Genomic DNA, 25,590 nt, shown 5'->3' with positions numbered 1-25,590 from the left:
AAATGAAACTGAACTCAGTTTTCATTATTAATGCTTTTTCTGTTTTTCTGGTGCTATATAAATAAAACTGAGCTTAATTTCCACTGATGTTTTAATATTTTTTCTTTTTTGCGTTATTTAAATAAATTAGTTTTGGTAACATTCAAAATTTTTAATTTTTGATTTGAATTTTTTTTTCTTTTTTCTTTTTTTTTTTTTTTTACACAGACAGAACCAAATAGAGACATATATAATATACAGAGTCTTTACATAGTAGCCCTAAGATCACATTTGTACAATATTCTTGAAAGGAATTTAAAGAAAAAAATCTATCCCTATTTTTATTTTATTTTATTTTATTTTATTTTTAAAATCAATCAAAAAAGTCAAGAAAACACCGTGCGAATGCAAAACAAAATATGAATTAAAAAAAAAAAAAAAACTGAAAGCAACTACAACAGCACACTAATTATTCAATAAGCCTCATAACGTTCAAGGCTGAGGACTTCATTTCCCAGAAGCCTCTGCTAAAAGTCAGGCCGCTTTAGCTGCAGCTGACCAATAGCGTGCGGGCCCTCCCCCCTCTCAGCCAATAGAGACTCTGTTGCTATCACCGCTTATATTTTTAGTAAATTGCTCAGTACCGTAGGAAACTACAAATATCTGTCCGCCAGATCAACTAGAGCCTGGTAGGTAATTTTGATTTTCTGAGGGGTTAAAAAAAAGGTTAAAAATAAAATAAAATTAAAAAATTAAAAAACACTTTTATTTTCCGTAATATCAGGCGTAATTGCTTTTTTAGAAAGACTGTAGATGAGGGAAAAACAAAATGAGTGACATGTTTGTTTTTGTCGTGGGCTAACATTAAATAGACGTTGAAGTTGCAGGTGTAGCGTCAGTGGTTTGTTGGTAGAAGAGGGGATGTATTAACAGCGTCGTTTGTGGAGGAAAAAAAAAGATAATAACAAAGCGGCCATGATTATAATGTGAAGAAAGTAGTCCCTGCCGTCACGGGGGTGTGGGCGAGTCACGCTGTATAAATACGCCGGGTTGTCAAACAGTAAAGTTTCTCTGGAGCCTTCATCCAAAGTGTCAGCTGGAGACAAAGTGGGAGACTCTGTCTGAGAATTTGGGCAGCAAGGTAGACAAATATTCGCTGGTTTGAGGTCTGAAGCAGTGACTCGACACACCCGCCGTGAGACATCATAAAAGGGGATTTAAAAAAAAAAAAAAAAAAAAAGAAGCGCAGGAGTACAAGTGGAGCTGCGGCGTCAGGGACGAGAGGTGAGTAATCAGCTGTCAGCCGGTGCATCAAACGAGTACATTTTTATTTGAATATCACTGATATCGGGTTCACTGACAGCGATGCGCTCGCTGGCGTTTTTTTTTTTTTTTTTTTCCTCCCAGCAGCTTTCTGGCTCTCCATCCAAATGCGCTGACTGTAATGAATGGCCGTGCTGGGTGTCGAGCCGCTGAATAAAAACCACACAGCTTTCTGTTTTTGTCTTCCTATTCCAGTGTGTTAGCCGACGTGACCCTCTCCAAAGGCTTCATGTTGTGTTTCGGCGGGGGTGTTTGTGCTGAGGAGGCAGTCTTGGTCGCTCAGGTCGATGGGATGCTCGCCACTTAATTATCTTTTATAATTTAATTTGCATTTTTAGCAAAGAGGCTTTCTCCACTCGCATGTCAGCTAAAGCAGAGTCCTCTGTGCTCCACTGCCTCCTGACTGACATGGCACTAATAACCCAGCTCAGCCTTGTCATCATATAACCTGGACGGTATTATTTTTTCTTCTCCAGCCTCTTCTTGCAAATGCATTTTATTTTTGCAGAGAGAATGACACCAGCAAGTGCATCCAGGCAATCTGAAGTTGTATTGAGAGGAGAGAGGGAGACAGAAGGACAATAATATTCATGTTGTTGGTGCATAATCGTACTAATAGATGTCCTATGTGTGCTGTGGCTTGTGCTTTTGTGTGGGATCAGTGTGGCTTTCAGACCTGCCATGCAGCGGATGCTGAGCAGCACACTCCTCTCATAATGAGCCCATGTAAACAAAAATACCACCTCAGGTCCTGCTGATGCTCTGACCCGCAACAACAGTCCCGCAAGTACACAAACCAGCTCAGTCAAGTGTGCAAGTGAAGAACAGGAACAGCGTGAGGGGGATTTATGAACACTGAGGACTTTTAACGCTTTTGTTTAGTTGACGTTTAGGATTTGAAACCACGTCCTCCACCCCTGAAAGCACACTGCACCTGATCTGCTCCTCTAATGTCATTGAATGACATTGGATGTTGTGTATGTTGCTGTTTCCTTTTCATAATGAGAGCTACGACATGCAGCAGATGCAGTAGGTAGCTGTTTGTGCACTCGGGGTTCTCGGTGGTGACGGCCGTTGCAGGTGATGAACCGGTGCATCCTCTCCTACAGCCACTCATTTTTAATTAATCGGTGGGGAGGAATTTGCACCACAGATGATGCAAAACGGGGCCCTATTTATAGCCTCATTCTAACCAGCCCCCATCTTATCCTTCAATGTCACCCTCTTCATGTGAAAGGAAAATGTAAATGTCATCTTGAAGTGTCCTGAACCTGCATGCAGCCTGTGCGGCTTTATTTGTAATAACATTAGAATTGTCTTTAATCTGAGGCGTCTTTCTAATCTTAGCTTCCGAATCCCCATCTGGCAGGGAAGTGAATGTGAGGGAATTGTTTGTGTGTGTAGGAGGGAGGGGGAGAGGGGTGATGGTGCACTGCATGCTGGGAAACTGTGTTCTGTTGAATCAGCTAACTGTCCTGCCATTTTACACTCAGTAGGTCTTGTGTGTGTTGTGGGATTGTTGTTGTGTTTTTTTCCTCTCTTATTTTTTGCATGTGCTCCTTCATTCAGTTTAAACCTGCGATGAATGGACTCTGTGCGACTGCGATAAAGCATTAAGCGAGTAGCATTTCATGGGATCGGATTCAGATTATGCAGGATTTATGAAGCTCACAACGCAGCATCTGTTACGTCCATCAGTACATCCTGCAGTTGATTAAACCCGAAATAAAAAAGCATTTCAGAATCGCCGTTTCTGAAGAAGAGTCTCGTTTGTGTAGCTTGGCCTCGCTTCATATCCCTCACAGCAGGATGTTCAAAACTCGTTTACTGGGTTTATTCTATAGTTTAAAGAAGTATTCAGCTCCATAGACATTTATTTGTTATCTGAATAGTGGAAATATGAAGCAGTGACGCTCCTGCTGGTCTCTGGTAGCTGAGGATGTGTGTTTACTTGCTTTCATTAGAGAGATGACTCAATTAATGGCTGGAGTGTGTAGCTGGTTCATTTATTAAACTGTTCCAGCAGGATTTTGCTTTTTTTGGTTTATTGTGAAGTGATCTGCAAAGAAAAGTCGATCACTTGTCAAATACATTAATCACCGACTATTTTGATGATCGGTTTGAGAAAATAAAGGTCAAACTTGTCTGATCACAGCTTTTAGACGAGGACGTTTTCTGGTTTCTTTCCTCCTCTGTGACAGTAAACTAAATATGTTTGGGTTGCTGGTAAAACAAGATGTTTGATGCCTTCTAGAGCTTTGGGAAACACTGAAAACTGAAATAAAATGAGAATAATTGTTTGTTGCAGCCTTAATTGTAAACAAACATAATGGCAGCCTTTCTTTAGTTCGGTGTTTCAGTTCTGATTGTTCAAAGAACTCACAGACAACAAAGATCTTCAACAGCTTCAGTATCATGAGATGAAAACAAAAATGTTCTTCGATGCACTAATGACTCGATACCTGCAGAAGCCCGTGTCGTGGCCCACTGCAGCCCCCATGCACCGGCAGCTTTCTGACTCCACTAAATATCAGTGTGATTGACTGTCAACAGCTCCATGACAGGAGAGCAACAACTCATTCCTCATGTTCATGCCAAGTGAAGTCTGTTTTCTTTTGTCTTCACAGTTTGGACCTTAGAACACGATAACGACAGCCTGCAACCTGCTGCCTCCTCCTTCAAGGTGCCTTTACCATGGTGACACTAAAACAATCATACACTTTACAATAAAACAGAGGAAACAACGTATTGCAGCGGCATTGCCTCATTGTCGGCACCATCGTCTTGAACGCTTTGTTCCCACAACGGCGCTAAACTGGTGCAGCCATGCATCTGGAAGTGAAGGTCGCCCTCAACTTCATCGTGTCCTACCTGTACAACAAGCTGCCTCGGCGCCGAGCTGACCTGTTCGGTGAGGAGCTGGAGAGGATACTGGTGTCTCGCTTTGAGGGCCACTGGTATCCTGAAGCCCCGCTCAGGGGCTCTGCCTTCCGCTGTATTCACCTGGGAGCGCCCAGGGACCCTGTGGTGGAGCTGGCCGCCAAAAGAAGTGGACTGGACACGGAGGAGGTGCGTGCAAATGTTCCCGCAGAGCTGAGCGTGTGGATCGACCCGTACGAGGTGTCCTACCAGATTGGAGAGAAGGGGGCGGTGAAGGTGCTCTACCTGGAGGACCCCCCCGGCCTCGGCTGTGACAGCGAGAGAGCTGAGGGGGTGATCAGAGAGGCTAAAGGAGATCCAGAGGCGGAGGAGGCCAAGAGCCTGGGCTTCAACCCAGACGCTCAAGTGTTTGTACCGATTGGAAGTCAGGCGTCTCCCGCCCTCATGCCATCGCTGTCCAGCTCTCCCACACCTCTGTCTGCCCCGTCCTGCCCCGGCCTCTTCAGCTACCCCAGCTCCAGCACACCCACCGACCCTGGTGTCCACTCTTCCAACACCTCCACCCCTTCTCCTCCCAGCGGCGGCCTGCCCTACCTCTCCACCCAGCAGCCGCCGTCCACTCTCCCTACGGCCCGTCCGCAGCCCATCACCTTCACCACTGCCAGCTTCGCCGCAACTAAATTCGGCTCCACCAAAATGAAGAAGTGCAGCGGCGCTGGGTCAGCGGCTAGCTCCGGCGTCATCGTACCACCGTCCCAGAGGATGCTGTCCCGCTCTCCCACCACCATCTCGGCACCAGAGCTGCTCAAGCACAAGCCCCTCTCTCTTTCCTTGCACTCTCTCGGAGGACCCATCCCCAGCCAGCTCTCCCCCAACGCCAAAGAGTTTGTCTACCCAGGATCCCCCGGCCCCCTTTACTTCGATGCCGACACCCAGCCCATGCAGCCTCACGCCAGCCCCTTCCAGCCCCCGCACACGGTCAACACCCATCCGTCCTTCGATCCGTTCTCCAGCTCTCCTGCTCAGAGCGTTGGCATCATTGGCAGCAACGGAGGAATCTCGTACATGGAGAAGCCGCCGTTCGTTGAGGGTTTAGGAAGCTACAACCTGCAATACCCTAGTCAGTCCTTCCAGCCTGTGGTGCTGGCCAACTAAGCCTTCCTTTGTAACGATAGGGGTTGTTGAGGAGGAGCTGGGCGTTGGACAGTGATGATATTTTCAGTTTTTCTAACAAATTGTTCTAATACTAATACATGTTAAGACTTAGTTTTACTACAAAGATTTAAAGACACCACGTCCACTGAACATTTCATGTGACTTGTTTTGGATCTGTGACCCCCGCCCCCACCCTGCCGCTGTCCATTGCTGTTACTCGTCACGTTCGGTGTGTCGGCTTTGACAGGAGTGGGCGGGGGTGAGTTGCTTTCTACCTTTAGCTGTTGCCAATCTCTTCTGTTTATTTTTTATTTTTTTGCATTGAATGTTAATGTAAGAGGATTTTTCTTTTCTTTCTTGACTCGTAGTCTAATGGACTCGGCTCCAGTATAGCTCCAATTTGCACTGCACTGTCATGCTGTGAAAAAGGACTTCGCCAAGTCCTGCAGGGAATGACGGCTGTGGAAAACTCAGCACTTTGCTCTGCAATCTGCTCTGCCCTACTTGCCACAAATACAGAGAGGGGGGCTCTGCTGTGTGCTTCTGTTCTGTTTTGTTGTGGCTCAGCGTGATCGGGAGGCTCATTGTTTGTGCGGCAGGCCCGTTACCTTTGAAATACACTCGTGCACAGACATAATTGGGCTCTGCTGTTGTGAGCGGATGTATATTGGAAGCAGGTTATCGTCAGCTGGAACGTGCACATGCCCGGGGTTTAAATGAAGTGGGAGCAGTGGAGGGAGCAGAGAGGGAGCGATGTAGGAGAATGTATTGTACCTGTCGAGGGAAGCTGCAGCGGTGAAGGTCGGGGAGGGAAACCTTTTTGAATGTGACAGAAAGTAGATTTTAAGACAATAAGTGCGTGCGGATACCTCAGCTGTTGTACATGCAGCGACGGACGCTATGGTCTCACACATGAGTTCAAACGAACACCGTACGCATTGAAATGTGCACATGCACGCAACTGCACTTAGCGGCGTGTGAAGGTGAACAGGCGGAGGAGGAGGTGAGGGGGAGGGGATGCAGCAGCTAAGCAGTAGGGATTGTGATAAATGGCTTAGCATGACTTTGACTATGAAGGACAGGTTTTCCTCAGCGTGGAGAGGAGGGAGGGGAATGGGAAGACAGAAGGAAACGAGGGAGAGGGTTGTGTTGCCTCGGTGCCGTCCAGGCTGTACTGGCTTAGAAAGTGACACTTTAAAACCCAGAGCACGTTTCTGGTGAGCTTAAATGGTATTGAAGCCAAAGGCTCACACTATTCTCTCCCTCCTCTTGAAATTCTCCCGTGATCTCTGCTGGCTGCTCCAAACAAAAACCTGAATCATACAGTTCAGGTCGCTCCGTGTCTTTTCCCAACCACAAGGAAACAAAGAGGAATGTTAATTACAGTACGTGTGGCTTCTGTGGCTTCACTGGGTAGATTGTCAGATGGCTGATGTTACGAACGGTGTTTGTTTAACGGCTGGACTTGGTGCTGGTCCCTACATTAAAGGGTAACCTGTCCGTGTCCAGCCCCTCATCACTGGGCCACTGCAGACACTAAACAACCCCTCTGCCCTCTTCTTTGGCTCCTGCACCTTTTTATTCAGCTGTCATTTAACGCTTTCAAAGAGGAGCTCGATCTGCATTTCACGACGGTGACGAGACGCCGTCAGTCTTATTCTTACCCATTTGTATGAATGTTTTCCAAGCTTGTACCTATAGATGGTTTTTGCATAAGATGGCTCAAGAAACCTCGACTGCTGGTTTTGCATCGTGACAGGTTGTCATATGCATGCAACTTTTAGTTCTTCATCCTTTTGTTGTTTTGTTTTGTTCCCCAGGGGGACGGGTGGGGAGGTGTGTATTTCTGTAAATGTTCCAGTTGTGAGGGAAAGATTTTTTTGTTTTGTAATTTATTTCTATATTTTTGTTCTTGCAAATTATCACTCACGTTTGTATGAGTACGACATGGCGAGTCCAGGAATATGTATATAAAAAAAAGTTCATATGTTCAGATTCTTTGTTTAGTTTCTTACATGCTGAAGTTATTTTTTCAGAAAATAACATTGAATATATGCAAACCGAGACAAAAATAAAGATGTACAGAATAAAGTATTGAATGTGTATTGTACCTTGTACAGAATTTGTCTAATAAGACGGGTAAATGTATTCATGCTTCAATTTGGATTTGGAGTTTAAGAAGTGAATGTTTACAGTGGGTTTGTGTAGGAAAAGATGACTGATATCACTTTTTCTGTGCTCCCAGGGCAGTCTGACAACACTACTCCCATAGGCAGTACATTTAAACCAAAAATCTCTATATTTAAGATTGATTTTGTCCCTTTTTTATATGAATTCACTGCATTTCACCATCTCATGTTTGACTCACACACACACTCCTGTTTTGATGTCCGTATGCCACTTCAGTCCCCAGATCTACTCAGATATATGTGTTTAACGCTCCTTATAGTATATTTACCATCACGATTCACCCGTTTCTGTTTTTGCCCATTATTTCGACGTGTCATCCTCGCTCCATCGGTCCGGTCCTTTTGGTACTGATACTATAGCCATATCCCAGACTGTCTTTGCTTACACAGATGCTCACCCTCCTCCAGTGCAATGTAATGCCATAATTTCAATTACCCTGAAGGATTCAAGGGGTTTCTACCTCTCTGCACCCTAAACAAAAAAAAAACTAAAAAAAAAAAAAAACGACTCCAGTGTATCTCTTCACTAGGAAGACGGTGTCACGACAGGTTTGAAGGAAATGAATGTGCTGTGAATGTTTGTTAGTCGACCCTGGTGTAGATGGCCTGCTGAGAAGAAAAAAATAAAAGCGTCAGAGGGATTGTTTTAGTCACATGCATGTCCCAAAAGACTTGTTTTTTTTTTTTCTGTCACATCAGTGCAAACGAGGTGTATTGTTCCATTGAGGTCTACGGATGTGAGTGATGACTGTAAAAGCCGGTTCGCCCTCACGTCTCTGTTAGAACCAACGCTGTTTTATGTTCCACGTTTGGACAGAACTGGCGTTTTAAACCAACCTACTCTGAACACACAGGCTACTCTACAATCAGGGTTGAACATTAATGAAGAGGAAAAACAAGAATTTTGTATTCTGATGTCCTTTGCTTATATCGATGTGTGCATTTTACTTTGCACTTTGGAATATTTCATTGTCATAAAAGAAGTTTATTTTCTATGTAAAGTTTAACATTTAAGAGTACAATAGATATAATTAAAAGTTCAGATGATGTAAAGATATAGTGCTTTCTTTCCTGCCTGTATTTTATTATTTTTCCTATTTTGTATCTGATCTGTACACCCTGTAGATGTATAATGAATCTTTCACTACTGAAATGCAATGACCTGTTTTCTGTGCGGCCCCTCGGGAATGGGGGGAGTTACTACTGCAGTTTCTTATTGTATCAGATTCTTTTTTAAGTTTGTAATAAAAAAAAACAAGATTGGCAAAAACAAGCATGGAAAATAAGCTAATTGTGTCGTCCTCATTGCTTGCGAGTGTGCGGAGAGCCGTGAAAAAGGGTGTGTGTGTGTGTGTGTGTGTGAATCCTCGGCTCGGTCCCGGATAAACCCAGTCCACCTCTCGGCTGCGTTCAACATCTTGCACATCAAAAGCATGTAAAGAAGCTGCGTTCAGAAGCCTCGGATTGAACAGTGGAGCGTCCTCTTATTGCAGTAAACAAATTCAAGTGATGTTTGATCAATAATTCAAGATGGAATTCTCAAATGGTGAAGAGCCAGATTGCTCACCACCCACCTCAAGCTGGACCCATCCCAGCAGATATTACTTCACATTTCATCATCTCGCGCTCTGTCTGTCTGTCTGTCCCGTGGCAGCGTCTCCGTACAGCCAGCTGCGAGGCGAACACCCTGCGTTACAGCAACATGTAGTGGTGTGACATTAACATGCATGGCTGGCCTCCTCTCTGGCTCTCCTCCACTCACCTCCATATCGAGCTGCAGCCCATCATCCTCCCTCCCTCCCTCCTTCAGCTCATATGTCCTTCCCTGCATCTCCATCTTTCTCTGTCCATCCCTTAGCCATCTTGGTTCCCTCCCTTCCTCCTTCCCTCCCATCCTTACAACTGCCTGATCCTTTTCCTCTCCCCCCCTCCCCTTCCTTCTCCTCTCAATTCCCAGAGCTCATCCTTTGCTTCCTCGCTTTCTTTGCTCCATCCTCCACACACCCATCCCGCTGGTCTTTGAGGCTGCTGCTGCTGCTGCTGCTGTTACGCAACGCAGCTCCCTTGTGTGTCGATGTGATCATTACGCAACATCTCCTACTCCTGTGGAATACTGATGAGCAGCAGGACCGAGGCGGCGAAGGGACAGCGAAAATAAAAACACAATCGCATATCATTTCATCACGGAGGAGGTTAAGGAAGACGTCGGCTTTGTTCCCCAAACTGTGCTGCCATTGTTCCCCATTGTTTCTTTGTCTCTCATCCCTCCCGTTAGAGATGCTGCAGCTGGTCGATGACTCAGGCAAGGTCGAACCAAGAGCCCACATGTCATTAAATTCCAATTTATTTCATATGCATGATACAAGATACAGTTAGGACATGGTACTGCGGTTGCATGTATCCGATACATGGTTAGGACGATACAAAAAAACACCTAACAAAAACCATCTGTATATAAAAAGAGAACAGAAAGCAAAACACCACAAAAAAACAACAAAACTTTAAAAATGTTTTTTCAATAGGTTTTTTTTTTTTTTCCTTTTTCCTCCAGGAGTATTGAAGCTACTTCAAATAGTAAACAAGGACATAGTGTCATTGATGCGAAGTACCTGAAGCCAGTGCCAACGGTTAAGACCAGAAAACAGCAGCTTACACCTTCAGGTGTAGACGTGCTACTTGGCGCCATCTACAGATAAAGAAAACAATAACGCTTTGTTTTTAAATTGCGCCACCTGCAGGTAGAAGGTTACGACTGCTGCTTGTCCACACCTATTAGTTATTTACTGATCAAACATCTCATCCTGGACAGGTCAGTTAAATTTACAGAGGAAATGCCAGACTCATCTTGATTTATCGAAACAATCGTGTTCAATTATTTTTTAGGGTTCGTGTGGCCAGAACAGTGCAGCAGCCATCTTTATAAGTGTAAAGACAGACACGCCTACATTCCCTCTAAACCACTGCTGATGTCCTTTCAGATTGCAGGTTGCCTTGTGCAGAACCTGCAACCTGTTCGATGTTAGTCTGTGAATTACGAGCCAGTTCTATACGGCGCTTCGCATCAGAAAAAGAGAGACTGCTACATACCATATGCGGTACTGTCTTGATTTATTGTCTTTTTTTTTTTTAAAGGCTCTCTTCGCCGGTACCTTCAGTTAGCCTTAAGCAGAATATTTTTTTTTGATTTAGTTAAAAAAATAAAATAAAATTGCATTCGTTAACTACACTGGTGTCTAACAGCGTAATGCAATCAAGTCTGAATGTCGATGCAAAAACAAAACAGGAGGCTAAGAAATGTCTGTTGAACTACACCATCAGGAAACTCAAACACAGAATCAAGAAAACACAGAAGCACCAGCTGATCCAGTGTATCTAGCTATAGATCATTCTTTAGTAAATAGAAAACAATCCACACAGTGATCAAAAGATGCTGTTTTCAGCTGACGTTCGTCACAAGGTCGAGCACTGACTGCACAAGGATAGGTGGTGCTGTTAGGCCAGCGACAAGCGCAGAACAAAGACGCTCTGCTTCTCCTGTTTGACAGAACCGTACGATACGCCATCAGCCTCCCCATCCAGAAACAGATCCAGTTTTCAGTGATGGTTTACAGACATAAGTACACTTGGTGTAAAATTTACGAGAAAAAAAGACAAAAAAAAAAAAGACAGGTTTACAGGGTTTCATGCATTAGGATCCTAGACTACACAGGATCGAAACTGGAAGCACAAATGACTTTGGGGCATTTCTATTTAGTACATCATAGCAATTTTACATACAACAACATTACTGAAATTAAACAAGCATTACATAACAGAGTATTATTGCCACATTTATTTTCTTTCCTAGATCACCGTGATTACGAGCACGAGCCGGCCGATCACTAAAATCTGCATCCGAGAAAGACACTTGAGATATAGAGTCCCATAACAGTCTGTAATGTATTTACTAATGTCGATACAGACTCAGCCACCTTGGCAAAAAGAACTCAATTTGTCAACTTGGATTTTGCCAAATGGAACCAAGCTGCTGTTAATGTGCTCTCTGCTGTGACCAACACGACGCTGAAGCCCTACGAAACCTTTTACCATTCAAAATAGGAAGTGTTGGATGAGGTAAATAAGAGGGCGCCCTGTCCTCTGTGTGTTCAGACACATATGTATCTATATAGAGAAAAAAATCCCATAGAACGATATAAATCTGTTTTAAAAACAAACATCCAAAAGCACAGTTTACCCATTGAAGTCCCTGCTTAGTCATTGGCATCATTATATACGTGTTGTTCCTCAACAGAAATAGAATCTTATGACATATTGTTGTACATCACAATCAACAGATGCATTATTACCATCAGAATAAATACAGCACTCATTGACTATTTGGCAAATATAAGGAATAGTGTTGGGTTAATAAAGACACAGTCAGAGTCCCTGTCTTAGGAAATAAAGAACATGAGACAATCATTTATTTACAAGGTTTAGAAGCAGTCAACTTCGGGCCTGGCTAAATCTTTTTCAAAAAAAGAAAATCCATCCAGTCGTCAGGACACCGTTAGCAGGCCGGCAGTGACTGAAGCGCCCTCTACTTGCAGTGTGCAGTAAAATAAACCTCCCTACATATGAACGTACCCCTCCACCGGTGAGGGCCCTGCAGATCGTCACACTTATGCCTTCGACAGATAAAAGCTGCTACTCCTTCTCCATTTATAAAATCATACAAATCTTGTGTGAGGCTCTGGAAGCTGATCTGAGATTAGTAGAAAAGGAAACTAAATCACAGCTGCTTTACACTGTAGGTCATGCTAGTTTCTTCTCTAGTAAGCTACTGCGTGTCCCACCGTGGTTCTGGTCAATACGGTAGACAGCTACCACCAGTAGAACCTCTACACACTGTGTGTGTTCTGGTTTGTTTTTTTGTTTTTTTTAAGAAAAAGTGCAAAAATGGATTACACACAATAAAAACACACAGAACTAAATGGTACAAGGAGATGACTATATATACACAGACAGTTGTTATAAACAGCGTTTTGTGTGCGCAGAGGCGTGCATGTGGGTTACAAGAAGGAAGAACTGTGACTGAACCGAACCGCACCACTGACGGACTCTCCTCCTCGCCTCCTGTGCCGACCTGAGGTCTAACTCTCCCTTCAGACTGGAAGTCAGTCTGCCTCCTGCTCCTCTGCTCCTGTGTCTATGTGTTCCTCTCCTACGCTGCCGTGAGCTGATCTAAACGTCTCACCGCGAACATCCTTCTTCTGAGACTCAACCACACTTTAAGGTTAAGTGCAACACAAGGAAAAGTGAGGGACGGCGAGTGTGCACCGCTCTAAATACACAACTTCTGACTGACGCTACTCATGCTTTGGTCCACGGAGTGTTGTGCAGTGATAAAAACTGATGTGTGTAGTATTCGATAGCCTGTGATTCTTTTGTACCAGCCTGCTCTTTCCATGACTTTCCTGAACCTCCCTTGAGATAGGCCACGTTTGATCGCGGCAGCATCCGCAACAGTCCACTTCCTCTCAGAGTGTAGGAGCCAGGCGCTCTCCACAGGCCTTCCTGTGACCACCGCTCCCGTCACGTCTCACTGCCTGCCAGTGTGCATCCGAAACTCCAGCATCATGTTAGAAACTACGACTGGAGCCCGACGCAGTGACTGGAGGTCAGCGGCGACAACAGTGCAAATTTAGATTCCCTTGGTGTTTGTGTCTGTGTTGAATTCTGTGGGGAAGGGAGTTCTGCTTTTGTCTCATTGATACTTCTTGGATTTAAATCGTAGTTCTTTTGTGTTTTGTCGTTGTTGTGTTTTTTACAGTGGGCCATACTTAGCCTCGTAGCGGGCCAGGACGTTCTTGCAGCGGCCGCAGTCCTTCCGCAGCTCGGCCACTTGCTGCCTCAGCGCGGCGTTTTCCCGCTCCAGGAAGGAGGCGCGCACCGTGATCTGGTTCTCCTTCAGCCGCCGGGCGTCGCGCGAGCGCTTTGCCGCCAGGTTGTTCTTCTTTCTCCTGGACCAGTACTTCTCATCCTGAGGGAACGAGAGCGGAAGTTGAGAAAGACAGAAAGGGAGAGGCCGAGTCGACCAGCACATACGAGGGATTTGAAACAAGTGAACATCTGTGTTGTGAAGACCTCCCCTCCCCACTGCGGAGCGCTAATCCACAGGCCGGCGCTCTGCAAATGCTTTAATCTAACCAGGAACGCTGAATCAAAACACAGTACAGGTCAGAGTTTTAGTGAAATCTACTCTCTCATGTTTACTGTGTTAACATCTTTATTTACTGTATTTAATTCAGCTTCACACAGGACCAGGTTTATTAAAATCATCCTAAATCTAACTCACAGTTTAGCTGCTAATGCTAACAGCTATGCCAGGTTTTTATGACCGATATTTAGGAACATCTACGAATAATCTAAATTGTTCTCCAGCTGTTGATGAGACCCCGAAATCTCCTCTGTGTGTGCGTTACAGATTTAGAAGTTCTTCTGCCTTAAATTGCTTTAGCAGATGTATGAAGTCAGTCTCTCCCCACTCGCTGCAGCTCAGCACACCAGCTCGCCTACGACTCTGCTCAAACACCATAAAGCTACTCTACTCTGTAATACTGGAGCAATTCAGCTGTACGTGCTCCAACTGAAGACGGATGTTGATACAGGAAGGTGATGTTATATATGAAACCTCATGTTTGCTTTTGAGACAATGGATGTGTTTCCCTTATCATGTGTCTTCTGGCATTTAAAAACTGAATAGAAATGCTGACAAGGTTCCCCGAGGGAGATCAATACAGTCATGAATGCATTCACTGTCAATTGCTGACAGCTTTGGGACGAACAAATCACGTTTTTGTGAAAACCCGCCTACCTTCTGCTCGTCGGGGACGAACACCTTCTTGGCCTTCTTGATCATCGGCTGCGGCTTCAGCTCCTCGTCGGAGAACTTGTGCTTGCGAGGGTTGAACAGCTCTCCGCCCGGCACACTGGACAGGACCAGGTCGGTGGGGTCCGGCTGGAAGTTGATGTCCACCTCGATGGCTTCTGGGTCGATGGGGGAAGGCGTGTTACGCTCGGCGGCGTTGCGATCTGCGGGGTTTGGAGGAGGAAACGTAAGCTGGAGTGCAAGAGAGGCCACTGCTGTGAAACCTGAGGAACCTCCTCTGCTGTATGGAAATCGACAGCTTTGCTTACATTAGCATAGGAGCACAGAGGAGACGATGCTAGATGTGAAATTAGCTTTTCTTTTCCAACACAGTGCTCACTGGTTCCTGTTTATGCACCTAAAACAGTGTTAGTTGAGCTGATTGGTGCAGTAAATACCAAACACTTGTTGGTTTAGGACAAATGTATTCCAAATCTATTCAAAGATCGTGTTGTAAATCTACAATGTTTGATGTTCTGCTGAGACTTTATTATAAACCCTCCTGTAGCCTGTAGTAGTTTTATTGTGTTATACGTACATTATTCCTCTCCTCAGACGGAGCCCTACCACAACGAGAACAAGCCTCAGGTGCACACACTACTGCTGAAAGTCACTACAGTCCTTCTCTGGGATTTGGAGGGTTGCTTTTTCTACTGAAGTTTGCAAAGTTGATATTCGCATTGAGTTTTCATTGTTGTTTGAAGCTCGACTGTGTTTGAGGCAACAGGTTCTGTGATTCCTCTCAACTGTGTCTGCTCTTTAGCTCTGGAGATGTGCAGCAGACAGATAGAAGCTGCAGCACGGGCCCAAAGGTCAGCGCTTTGTCTGCATGTTTGTACATACGTTGGTAGTTAATGTTACGCCAGTGCCTGTATCGGTAGAGGATTTAAAATAAAACTACAGGCAGCAGAGCAACCAAATGTCACAGTCTGCAAAATTCAAAATAATATAAAAATATAAATCCAAACTGTAGATTCCTCACCTGTTTTCTTTACTTCCACTTCTGCCTCCTCAGCCACAGATTCCTCTTCCTGTCCTTCCTCTTCCTCATTGTCTTCTTCTTCCTCGTCTTCCTCCTCCTCCTCCTCCTCCTCCTCTTCTTCTAGCTTGGCTGGTTGTAATGTGGTGACTGTCACGGTCTCCTCTGGATCTGAGGCGGCCGTGCAGGCGGAGGGGGAAGATGCCGTGGCGGAGACGGCGGCTGCCTCGGCGGCATCTGGAGCATCTGGAGCAGGAGTAGTGGTGGTGGTAGTAGCAGTGGCTGCAGCGATAACCTTGGGAACGGCTTTGCCTTTGCCTTCCACTGAGGTCAGAGTCTTCTGCAGCTCCTCCTCCTCCAGGCTCACAGGGATCCCGTTCTCGAGGAGGAACTCATCCAGGTCCATGTACTCCAAGTGGAAGGTCTCCCCATCGTAGGGAATGGTCTTGTCCCAAATGGCCGGGGTCAGGGAGGCTGACACACCTCCGCTACCGCCGCTGCCGCCACCGCCGCCTCCTCTGGAAGCTCCTCCAGCACTGGCTGCCACAGCCCCACCTCCTTCCACATCATCAGAGGAGCACAGCTTCTCCTTCTCTATTTCTGCACAAAAGACAGGAGGAAACAGTGGTTCAGTACGCGGCTTCCTGCACCTGAGCTGCACACAGACGCAGGGAAAGTAAAGTGTGGATGTGTGAAGGAGCTGGGAGGAGGAGGACGGTGGTGCTGGGACATCTGACAACACGAGTGTGTAAACAAAGGCAGCAAAGAGTGTGATGGAGAGACAGAAGGAGGCTGAAGTCTGAAAGTGGAGGAGAGTCCACACATGCAACCCACTACACAAAGCAGCACCGACTCAGAACCACAAAAACACCCAAACACGTGCAGTGAGACACCAAGTCTCTGAAGAGAAGATCAGGAAGGAGGAAACGGGACTTTTTGTTCTGTTTCCTCCAGGCTCGTATAAAGCTGCCTCACACATGAGCCACAGGATGAGCTCCTGATTAACCACCAGATGTAACCCAGTTCACTTCATGACACTTGGACGGAACACATCTATCTCGAGCCCTACATCAGCCAACTAAGTCGCGCGCTGCTGTTTGCAGACCGCTGCTTACCGTCGTCGCCCTCCTCCAGGATGTTGGGAGGAGGGATGTCCATGATCTTCTTTAAGACGAAGGGGAAAGACTTCTGCGGAGCCGCCGGAGCGACGTCGCCGCTGGCCTGAGCCGCCGCTGCCACCGCGGCTTTGCCAGGCATTGTTTCGCTGCCGAGCTCCGAGCGGACCGAGGCGCTGCGGGAACCGAGAGCTCGAGTCCGAGACGGGAGACCAGAAAAGAGAGAGAACCGCGACTCTCGGGTGCTTTCGGGCCTGTTTGTCAACAGTAGTAACGCTCCTTTCTCTTGTTTTTGAGGGAGGAAGCACAAACAAACGCGAGCGACACAAACCCCTTGTTCTCCGTGCGTGTACCGAGCGCGCTCATTGGATATTCAGGAGTCTCGTGCCGCGCCCACTCGCGGAATAGTAGGCTGTGATTGGCTGAGAGCGAGCCGCACATGAATATGTACCTCAGCTGTTCCCCACACATGTTCGTGTGTTCATGCGTGGAGCTGCAGGAGGACACGCGTCCGGAGCGACCCGAGCGTCCTGCGCGTTCACAGGTGTAATTCACATGTACGTTTGTTTATTATTATTATTATTATTATTATTTGGAAGGTGTCACGAGGCGGCAGGAAGTGATGGAAGCGTCCCACATTCTGCATCCAGAGTCTGAACTGCGTGTCTCACACCCACGGAGGCTCACACGACACACCCACTCCCACAAAAAAACACAGGCTCGTGCTTTGACTTTGTGTCGATGGCAAGAGCGAGACACTCGTGGCCAAACACGTGCCCCCCTCCTCCCACCCCCGCCGCACTCACGTGAAAGAGCAATCTGTCGAAGGGGCGTGGCTTCACGTACCCAGCACGTGCGAGCGAAGCCAAGGAGAGCCGTGAGCGGGCACGCGCCTCCTAAAACAAGAACCGTGGCACGAAATAAAAACACGCAGTCGGAGTGTTTTGGTACCGCCGTATACGTGTCGGGCTGCGAGTCCACGGCGGGGTTCGGAGCTGCCTTTCCGTCGAACGTATGAATATTCAGCACTAACCGCAATCACAAGGGCTGAGCTCACGTTCCCGTGCACGCGCCACGCTCTTTCACGCTGGCTCGCTCGCTCGCGCGCGCCAAGCAGGATGTTTGGGTTCCGGAACACGATGTTCAGCTGCAGAACAACAGCCCACATTCATCCAGCGATCTGAGGGAGTTCAGCCCAACACAGGGCGCTGGTCCCATTTCAACCAGAGGTGCTGCAGACAGACGCGTCCAGGTGTCACATGCACACCAGCATGTACACAACACCAGACTGTTTATTGTATCCAACATGACATAATGGATGATTAAAACCCCGGAGTGCCATGTTAACCACAGCACCACACCTGTACCTCTGCAAACCCGTCGCGCTACATTCCGCAGCGGCTCCTGAGCAACAATCAGAAAAGCTTTGGGCTGAAGTCTGTTGTGCCTACAGAGGGAATCAGGCAAACATCTGCCCGCCATGTCTCACAACAACACGTCTCAGTGCCCTCTGCTGTACGGTCTGCTGATGAAGACATGAGAGGGTCTGTCTGAGCAGAACAACAAGTCCAAGCAGCGCTATGTTACAGTCCCATTCACAGTGGAGGTGACTTTGTTGTTTACAAAAGTTCTCGCAAACACACCACAGCACAAGAGGATCTCCATATGGTCCTCGTGAGCTCCTGTCCTGCAGGTTTTAGACTTTACTGCAACACACCTGACGACAGATCATTAACAGACTTGTGTAGAACCTGACAACAAGCTGCTGGAGATCCGTTAGTTTGAGTCAGGTGTGTTGCAGAAACATCAAAAACCTGCAGGACAGTAGCTCAAGAGGACCGGAGCTGAAGATCCCTGGTATATAATGTTAATGTGTTTGAGTAATAACTCCAGGGTATAAAACTTTACTCCAAGTTACACACTGCAAGACATAATTACAGGAAATAAAATCTGCTGTTGACAGAAACGCTTCCTTTTTCTGCAAACTGCACAAAGAAACATCAGGGAGAATCTAAAATCACGACATCACCTGCAAGTAGAGCGTCCTCTGCTCTACGCTGTATCTTACAGTAAACTGTGCTGAACATCCTGTGCCTGCCGTTTTAATTAACGTGTCAGCACAAGCTGCAAACACGGCAGCACGGCCGCTAATGGTGCCACACCAAGATAATCAAAGTCAACAGCTAAAGCCAGTTTATATTTGAGTTGGGAACGTCGTAATTACCTCGCATGTACTCTGGATGTGTTTCAATAACAACAGAAAACGTCCACTCTGCTCAAGAACAAGGCCGATATGCAGAGAAGGTTCAAACCCTGAGCTGAGCGTGTTCCCGAACATGTCTGCATTTTGTGTTTGGCATAAATTATCTGTCAGTGGGAGTCATACATGAGGCTGATGCATCGATTGTTTGAATGTAATTAGTCAGTTTTAGTTTAACATCGTGGGGACATGATGCCAGTCCCCTCGTATCTCCATTACCTTCCATCTATGTTGCTTCTCTCGTCTCTTCTCCTTCAAAAGCCAAGGTTTGTTTCATGCAGTCTTTTCATTTTCATCCATATATGACGAAACTAAACACACTGTCACTATATCGCACTACCAGCAGTGTACATGTGTTGATTCTTCCATATTCTATTTTATTTATACTGTATTTTTCCTTTTTTTTCTTAATGTATGGCACTGAAACGAAGGTGAGAGCGAGAGGTCTTTTCGGTTCCTCTGTATGTCTTGGATATGAAGAGAAAATGACACTAAAAATCTTCTATTCTTTTCAGTGGTCAATTAATATTTAGATGTAAAAAATCACCAGCCTCCAGCTGGATAGTCTTACAGAGAAAATATAAATTTACACAAACTGATTAGAGGGGAAAAAAAATTGGAGGAATTTACTCAACTGATTCTAATTAGTCGGCGTGACAGAAGGTCATCGTTTCTGTCTGAGGACGACTGAACTGAAGGACAAGCGGTCCACTTAGTAAACTCTCTAGTTGCCCCGCACACACACACAAGTAATGACGACACTAGTCAGATCAGAAAGTGGGTAGCCTTGGCTTTGTACGCTATCTTTACAGCTTTACAACTTTTATTATATACAGCTCATAAAAAACACAGCGGCCTCAATGTCATGGCTGAGCATCGATACAACTTTGCTAAAATTCCTCATTTGCATACCAGTACACCATAAGTCAACATGTGTACACAGGGTGGGGCAGCGACCGGCCACATAGATCAGCTCGATATGATCTAATGTTCTGCTGGGAGACATGTGGCTCCTGATACTCATGTTGGAGGCATACCACACGTAGCACACCTCCGCAGGTCAACGACCTCCTACAGCAGGACAACGAGCCCGACCACAGTCCAAAAACTGCACAGGAGCGGCTCCAGCAACACGACATGAAGCCCGAGGTGTTGAACCTGCCTCCAAACTAACCGGATCCCAATCCAGTTGAGCATCCACATAATTTACCTAACAAGCCTAATCTTCCAAATCCAAACCAAAAACAATGGATCATGAAAATTTGAAACCCATTTTTCAATTGAATCTTATTGATAGTGACAAGTGAACAAACAAAAAGAAAAAATGCAGAGTTGTACAGGCACTGTGAACCCTGGGTCCTCTTCAACCAAGCTGCATGTTCCCTTAAACCTGACGAATGTGCAAAAACAGCCCAACTCCTGAACGTCTTACTGATCTCAGAGGCTGGATGACAACGAACTTTATCAGCGAAATTAATTAAAAGTGCAGCTTTTTATGTGCTGCACCCTCTGTGACAGCTGCAATCCAAACATCGAGGTCTTTTTAATTAAAATATCATTCAATATTAAATCTAATTGACACAATTGTGCTTTTGTGAAAACATCTCAAATAATATCTATCGTGCAAAAATCAAGACTGTAATCCAGGTTTTATTTTCTCTCGTTTAAACTAGTCTTGTTCTCTTTTGTCAGGCCTCAACAATAAAAACAATCAAATCACTCCAATTCTTGAATTTAGGCAAATGTCCCCCTTTGCAATGTATTGAAAGCTATTCCATCATTAGGGCTCTGGTTGTAGCGCTGAACTCCCTGACTGAGGTGCTCAGACTAGCCAACTCTTCTGTCGCCCATCCTGACCCCTGACCTTGCCATGGCGAGGAGGCAAGTTTCTATGGAGATCAACAAAGTCTCTCATTATTCATGATCTGACACACGCTGCCTCAGAATATGTTGAATAATTTATATTTGGGAGCAGATGGAGGTACATTTAATGTCTGGTTGTGGCCAACTTTAAGCAATAAGTTATAGTCTCTGCACACGTCGCACTGAGAGAACATGGCAGACATCATCTAACACCTGACCAGCGCTTAAGGAGCACAGCTGAAGGAAAACAACTAATCAAGCCGGTAACGTGATCCCAAAGTATCTGGTTCACTCGGAGCCGAGGCCTTTGTTGCATGTATGTCACTCCCTCCCACTCTGGTCTCATGTTTCTTGTTTGTCCACGCTGTCACCACCAAATTAAGACTTAAACACCCCCCCTAAAAAAAAGAGAGTAAGCGATAAAGTACATAAAGTTTACCGAGTGCACAAGGAAGCTAATGATGTGATGAAATCCTCAGTGAGGACTGTTTCAGTGTTGTTGCATCAGTCGCAGGCTTCTGTGTTGGGACTTGGTGAAGAAACAGCACAGACAGTCTGCTGACACGAGGCGGCTCGCAGCCTTTCATCACCTGGGCGCATTTTAGGCAGCCGGAGCCGACGGACACATTTCTATGTCCATGTGATCCGGGGATCGCTCTGGTCTGCCACAATCATTGCAATAAGGAAGTGAATGAAAGTGAGACTGGACGGCATTTAATTACATTCTGAAAAGGGTTTGCTGCTGTCCATAAATCACAGTTTAGGTTTTCTAAGACCTTTCAGATGAAATGTTGAGTTCAGTGCTGAGATATGAATGGACTCTGGATGCCTTGGACTCCTGTGATCAACTTTGGAGTTATCTTTGACCAGGATTAACTTACACAGGAAGCAAGTCTGCAAAACGACCTATTTTCACCTGCACTATATTGTCCAAATCCTGTCTCAGAGTGATGCCGAAAAACTAGTCGATGCAATGCTAGCGTGGTTGCCAGAGTCTTCAAAAGTTCAACGGGAAGCAGAGCCTTCAGTTATCAGCTCCTCTGCTGCTGGATCAGCTCCCAGTTTGGGTTCAGGAAGCAGATCCCATCTCAAAACGTCCCTGTTTGATAAATCCAGTAGTTTGTGCTGCTCAGGTGACCTGAACCATCCTTTAGTTATGCTTCGTTATAGCTCCAGACTGCTGGGGGACATCCCATAATGCACTGAGGACCTCCCTTCCTTCTCTCTCCATGTCACTAACTTTATCTCTCTCCTAGAGTTTTTTTGTCCTCTCTCTGTGGCTTCAGAGCTGCACATTTCTGATCTGTGGTTACTCACCAACCTCCCAGGTGTTTACTGTTTTCTTGTCTGTTTCTTTCTCCTTTAGCCAAACCCGACAGGTCGAGGCAGGCGGCTGCCCTCCCTGAGCAGGGTCCTGCCGGAGGTTTCCTCCTGTTAAAAAGTTTTTTTTTTTCCTCCTTTCCAGCTAGTTCCAAAGAAGGATGTTTGGTTTTTCTGCATAACATAATAATTTTCAGCTTACTTTACGAAGTATCATGAGACAACTGGTGTTTTAAATAGTGCTTTACACCAATAAATAAAATAAACTGAATTACATTTTAAAAAATTGAAGGAACTTTGCTTGTCATGCCAGCTCACATTCACATGTTTGAGGTACAAAATTAGTCCTCAGGTCCTGTTTGTTTTTTAGAAAAAGCCTAATAAATAATAAGTACAATAAAACAAGAGCAAAATATAAGTAAAATACAGCAATAGAGTAAAGAATATAACACTAGAGTAGAAAATCCACAATTAGTTGTGTTCAGCACTAAACATTTGTGGAGCAGCGAGGTAGACTGGAATATTACACATACATGGATAAAGTGTTTAATAGTGCAGTTATTAAAAGAAATGCTTCAGTTTAAAAACATGACCTAACTTTAAGTAAAGGTACAGCCAGTCTGCACCTCATTAGACACCTGAAACTAGTGTTTGTCCACCTCATTAATATTAATAAGCTCAATAACAAAACACCTCAGTGCCTCACAGCTGAAACAATTCCTCAGAAACAGAACCTCAGAACCATCATAGAGGCAGGACTCAGTGCTGCACCAGACTGCTGCGTTCATCTCAGGTCAGTTTACCCATAAACATGCAGCTGAGTCCAAAGTAAATGTACTCTGTAGGCAGCAGAGCGGCCAGAGTTTGGTTTGGTATCAGTGGTAATCTTGCAACTTATCTTTAATTTTAACTGCTTTACATCCTGTTGAGTTTATTATAACCTGTCATGAAAAAAAATACAGTAAAATAAATAAGATGCAAGTAACTGAAACATATGTTTCCATACATGTGCTTTAATTCCACTGTTGCTTCCTGACATGACGTGTATGAAAACAAACAAATATAAATTAAATCTATAAATATAAACGCATCCTTACCGGTGTCATCGAAGGCAGGGAAGGAGAACGGATAGTCAGCCAGGGACTTGAGGAGATCAGGAACATCGCTCTTATCTCCGAAAAACACCTGGTTAGCTGTAGACATGATGAAGAGCTTCTGAAACTACCTGCTGTTGTCGAGAAACGCGAGTCTGAGTGCGTGAGCAGCGCTCCACCTGAGCCTGGGACACGGTTTGTGCTGTCAGCTGCTGACTTGAGTCACTTTTCACCAACTTCCAGCATCACGGGGACGTCTGCATGTGTCCAAACAACTTGTATGCTAATGAGCCGCTGGAGCCCCGCCCCCCGCAGCACGGCGACTGGCTGCCGGCCCGTCAATCACGGCGCGGAGCCAATCAGAGAGCGGGGGGCGGGGCTGTGACGCAGCACGATCACAACAACAATGTTCAGACGGACACGGCAGCACGTGCGGCGCACAGGAGGCGGTGCGGCCGAGCGCCAGCCGCCCTCTAGAGGCGGGAACGGGAAGTGCACGGACACCAACAGCAGAGGAGGAGCAGCCACAGATGATCCATGCCAAGGTGAAGTTGTTGATTTATAATGAAAACGCAGCATGTTTGTCTGGTTGGGAATAACATGACGGAGATTCTCCTTCAACCGTTTCTGGATTTGCTCACTAAAAACGCCACGTCCACATCAGACGCTCACATCTCCTGCAATGGTTGCAAAGTTTGATTTAAACAAAATAAAAAGAAGAAGAAAGAAAGAAAATGCAGCTTCTAGCCTAGTGCAGTTTCTAAACACTGCAAACTGAGGACAGCAGTGGTAGGTCATTCGCTTACGGCTCAACTGCAAGTCATGGCTGAAAACAAAGAGCTGAGGGAGGATCTCTGCTCACAAGACACAGAGCGGCTATGCAGACACATCAGCATGTGTTCTACCACCAGTGCAAAGCAAAATTAGAAGGAGTTCAAGTCTGAAGGGCTGGTAGGAAGCTGAACATGACCCAAAATAATCCACCGCTGATGACTCTAAGCTGTTCTGGTAACTTTTCAAGACACACACTGCAGCACATGGTGGTTTGGACGTGGCATTTCTTTGTAAAAATGTTAAGAATAAATGAGATAAAACATGCCTACATAAGAAACAACACAGCAACAGTTCAAATGTATCGTGAACATCTTGTTTATGTCGTTCACAGCCAGATAGAGACACCTGGTCAAATAAAAATGAGCCAGAAATCTACATGTGGCACAGGTTTGGACAAACAGGAACAGAAAGCACACTTCCACATGAATACAACACACAGCAGCTATTATCATACCTGTTACACACCTTCAGTCATTTACTGTAACAATCAAGAAAACAATTCATAGCAAATTAGCCAATTTGGCAACACCCATCTCCATCCATCCATCATCGCTACACCTTAATCCAACATCCTTACACGTAGAGACAGACAACCAAGCACACTCACATTCACACCTACGGACAATTTACAATCACCAATTAACCTCAGCATGTTTGTGGACTGTGGGAGGAAGCCGGAGAACCCGGAGAGAACCCACGCTGCACGGGGAGAACATGGAGACTCCACGCAGAAAGATCCCGGGTGTCCTCACCGGGACGCGAACCGGCGACCTTCTAGCTGTGAGGCGACGTGCTAACCACCGAACCACCTGGCAGCCCACACCCATCTCTGATAAATAAAAAAATAACGTGAACCGGAAACGACAACGATGTGGCCTCGTAGCAGTTTTATTAAGGCGTGCATCTCGGCCAGGTCGTCGGTTCGTCACCTCGCCTGTCTTTGCATGAATTCCAATAATGAAACCTGATCGTGTTGAAACTCTGGGAAATCGTTTATGGGGAGTATTTAATTGCACAATCATAGTTTGAACCTCTCTGTCTGGGAGCTGTAAAATAAAAACATGCTTAATGTTAATCCCTGCTCAAACAAAGGGCAGACAGGCGGGAAAATGAAAAAACAAACCACTAAAAGCTGCACGTTTGGTTAAATATGAACCGACTATGAATCTTCAGTGAGGAAAGTGTGTTTGTGTCTGCAGAGGTTTTTGAGCAGCAGTGTCTGGATCAGGCTAAAGTACTACGTACAGCTCCACACGCTCACAAGAAATTAGACTGTTTTAGTTAAACACTATGTGGCGTTATTTTGGCAAAACAAGTACATGTGCATCAGATTTCAAGTGATCGTTGGACGAGCTGATAACGTCACCCCAAGACGTTGGCGGCTGTAATTTGAAAGTCCTTAATACGCTCAGCTGCTGCTTTGGTAGTTACAAAAATGACACACCGAAAAAATGCATTATTCTCAGTCCTGAAGTAGAAAGTTGTATTTCCCAAAGTCAATCTCATCGGGCATGATGAGCATGTCTTCCCTCGCTTTGGCCAGCTTCTGTCGCAGGAAGCCTCGTCTCTCCGTCCACTCCTGCAGCTCCTCTGGGCTGTGGGCGTAGTCGCAGCTCACGCCATCAGGACAGCCGCCATCCAGCCTGTCAACCATCAACACAGAATGTTTCAGAATAACAAAGTGTTCGC

At 45.7% G+C, this 25,590-nt stretch overlaps 3 protein-coding genes across 7 annotated transcripts in view; 1 reads left to right on the top strand and 2 right to left on the bottom strand.

Annotated features, from left to right (window-relative positions):
• Positions 1–889: 889 nt before the first annotated feature.
• On the top strand, positions 890–8,799 carry tob2 (transducer of ERBB2, 2). The gene is made up of 2 exons (XM_008299950.1): positions 890–1,263; positions 3,930–8,799. The coding sequence occupies exon 2, from the start codon at positions 4,129–4,131 to the stop codon at positions 5,335–5,337; it is 1,209 nt and encodes a 402-aa protein (XP_008298172.1). The 5' UTR covers positions 890–1,263; positions 3,930–4,128; the 3' UTR covers positions 5,338–8,799.
• A 1,053-nt stretch (positions 8,800–9,852) lies between these two features.
• Positions 9,853–23,428, bottom strand: tefb (TEF transcription factor, PAR bZIP family member b). 2 transcript variants are annotated; one of them, XM_008299949.1, is made up of 4 exons: positions 23,071–23,428; positions 15,419–16,015; positions 14,383–14,600; positions 9,853–13,548 (listed from the first exon to the last, which is right to left on the bottom strand). In XM_008299949.1, exons 1-4 carry the CDS (start codon positions 23,174–23,176, stop codon positions 13,333–13,335), a joined length of 1,137 nt encoding a protein of 378 aa, XP_008298171.1. In that variant the 5' UTR covers positions 23,177–23,428; the 3' UTR covers positions 9,853–13,332. The 2 variants fall into 2 exon arrangements, with proteins under 2 accessions (XP_008298171.1, XP_008298170.1); XM_008299948.1 differs by lacking the exon at positions 23,071–23,428 and adding an exon at positions 16,531–16,828.
• Positions 23,429–25,158: 1,730 nt separating this feature from the next.
• Positions 25,159–25,590, bottom strand: part of LOC103370789 (zinc finger CCCH domain-containing protein 7B) — an 18,609-nt gene continuing 18,177 nt past the window's right edge. For all 4 annotated transcript variants that reach the window (XM_008299947.1, XM_008299943.1, XM_008299944.1 and 1 more), the window contains one exon: positions 25,159–25,544. In XM_008299947.1, coding sequence (XP_008298169.1) covers positions 25,364–25,544 — 181 coding nt within the window. In that variant the 3' untranslated portion in view covers positions 25,159–25,363. The remainder of the gene's footprint in view (positions 25,545–25,590) is intronic.

The sequence above is a fragment of the Stegastes partitus genome, unplaced genomic scaffold (assembly GCF_000690725.1).
Source record: "Stegastes partitus isolate 25-593 unplaced genomic scaffold, Stegastes_partitus-1.0.2 Scaffold1482, whole genome shotgun sequence".
Taxonomy (NCBI): domain Eukaryota; kingdom Metazoa; phylum Chordata; class Actinopteri; family Pomacentridae; genus Stegastes; species Stegastes partitus.
The sequence above is the reverse complement of the archived record's forward strand: the minus strand, read 5'-3'. Positions and strand labels throughout refer to the sequence as shown.

Excerpts from the sequence above, each read along its gene's own strand:
- tob2 (XM_008299950.1), top strand. The coding sequence starts at position 4,129 with ATGCATCTGGAAGTGAAGGTCGCCCTCAACTTCATCGTGTCCTACCTG.
- tefb (XM_008299948.1), bottom strand. The coding sequence starts at position 16,672 with ATGCCTGGCAAAGCCGCGGTGGCAGCGGCGGCTCAGGCCAGCGGCGAC. Across the intron at positions 16,016-16,530 it reads CCTGGAGGAGGGCGACGACG|AAATAGAGAAGGAGAAGCTG; the intron begins GTAAGCAGCGGT and ends TCTTTTGTGCAG. Across the intron at positions 14,601-15,418 it reads AGTGGAAGTAAAGAAAACAG|ATCGCAACGCCGCCGAGCGT; the intron begins GTGAGGAATCTA and ends CAAACCCCGCAG.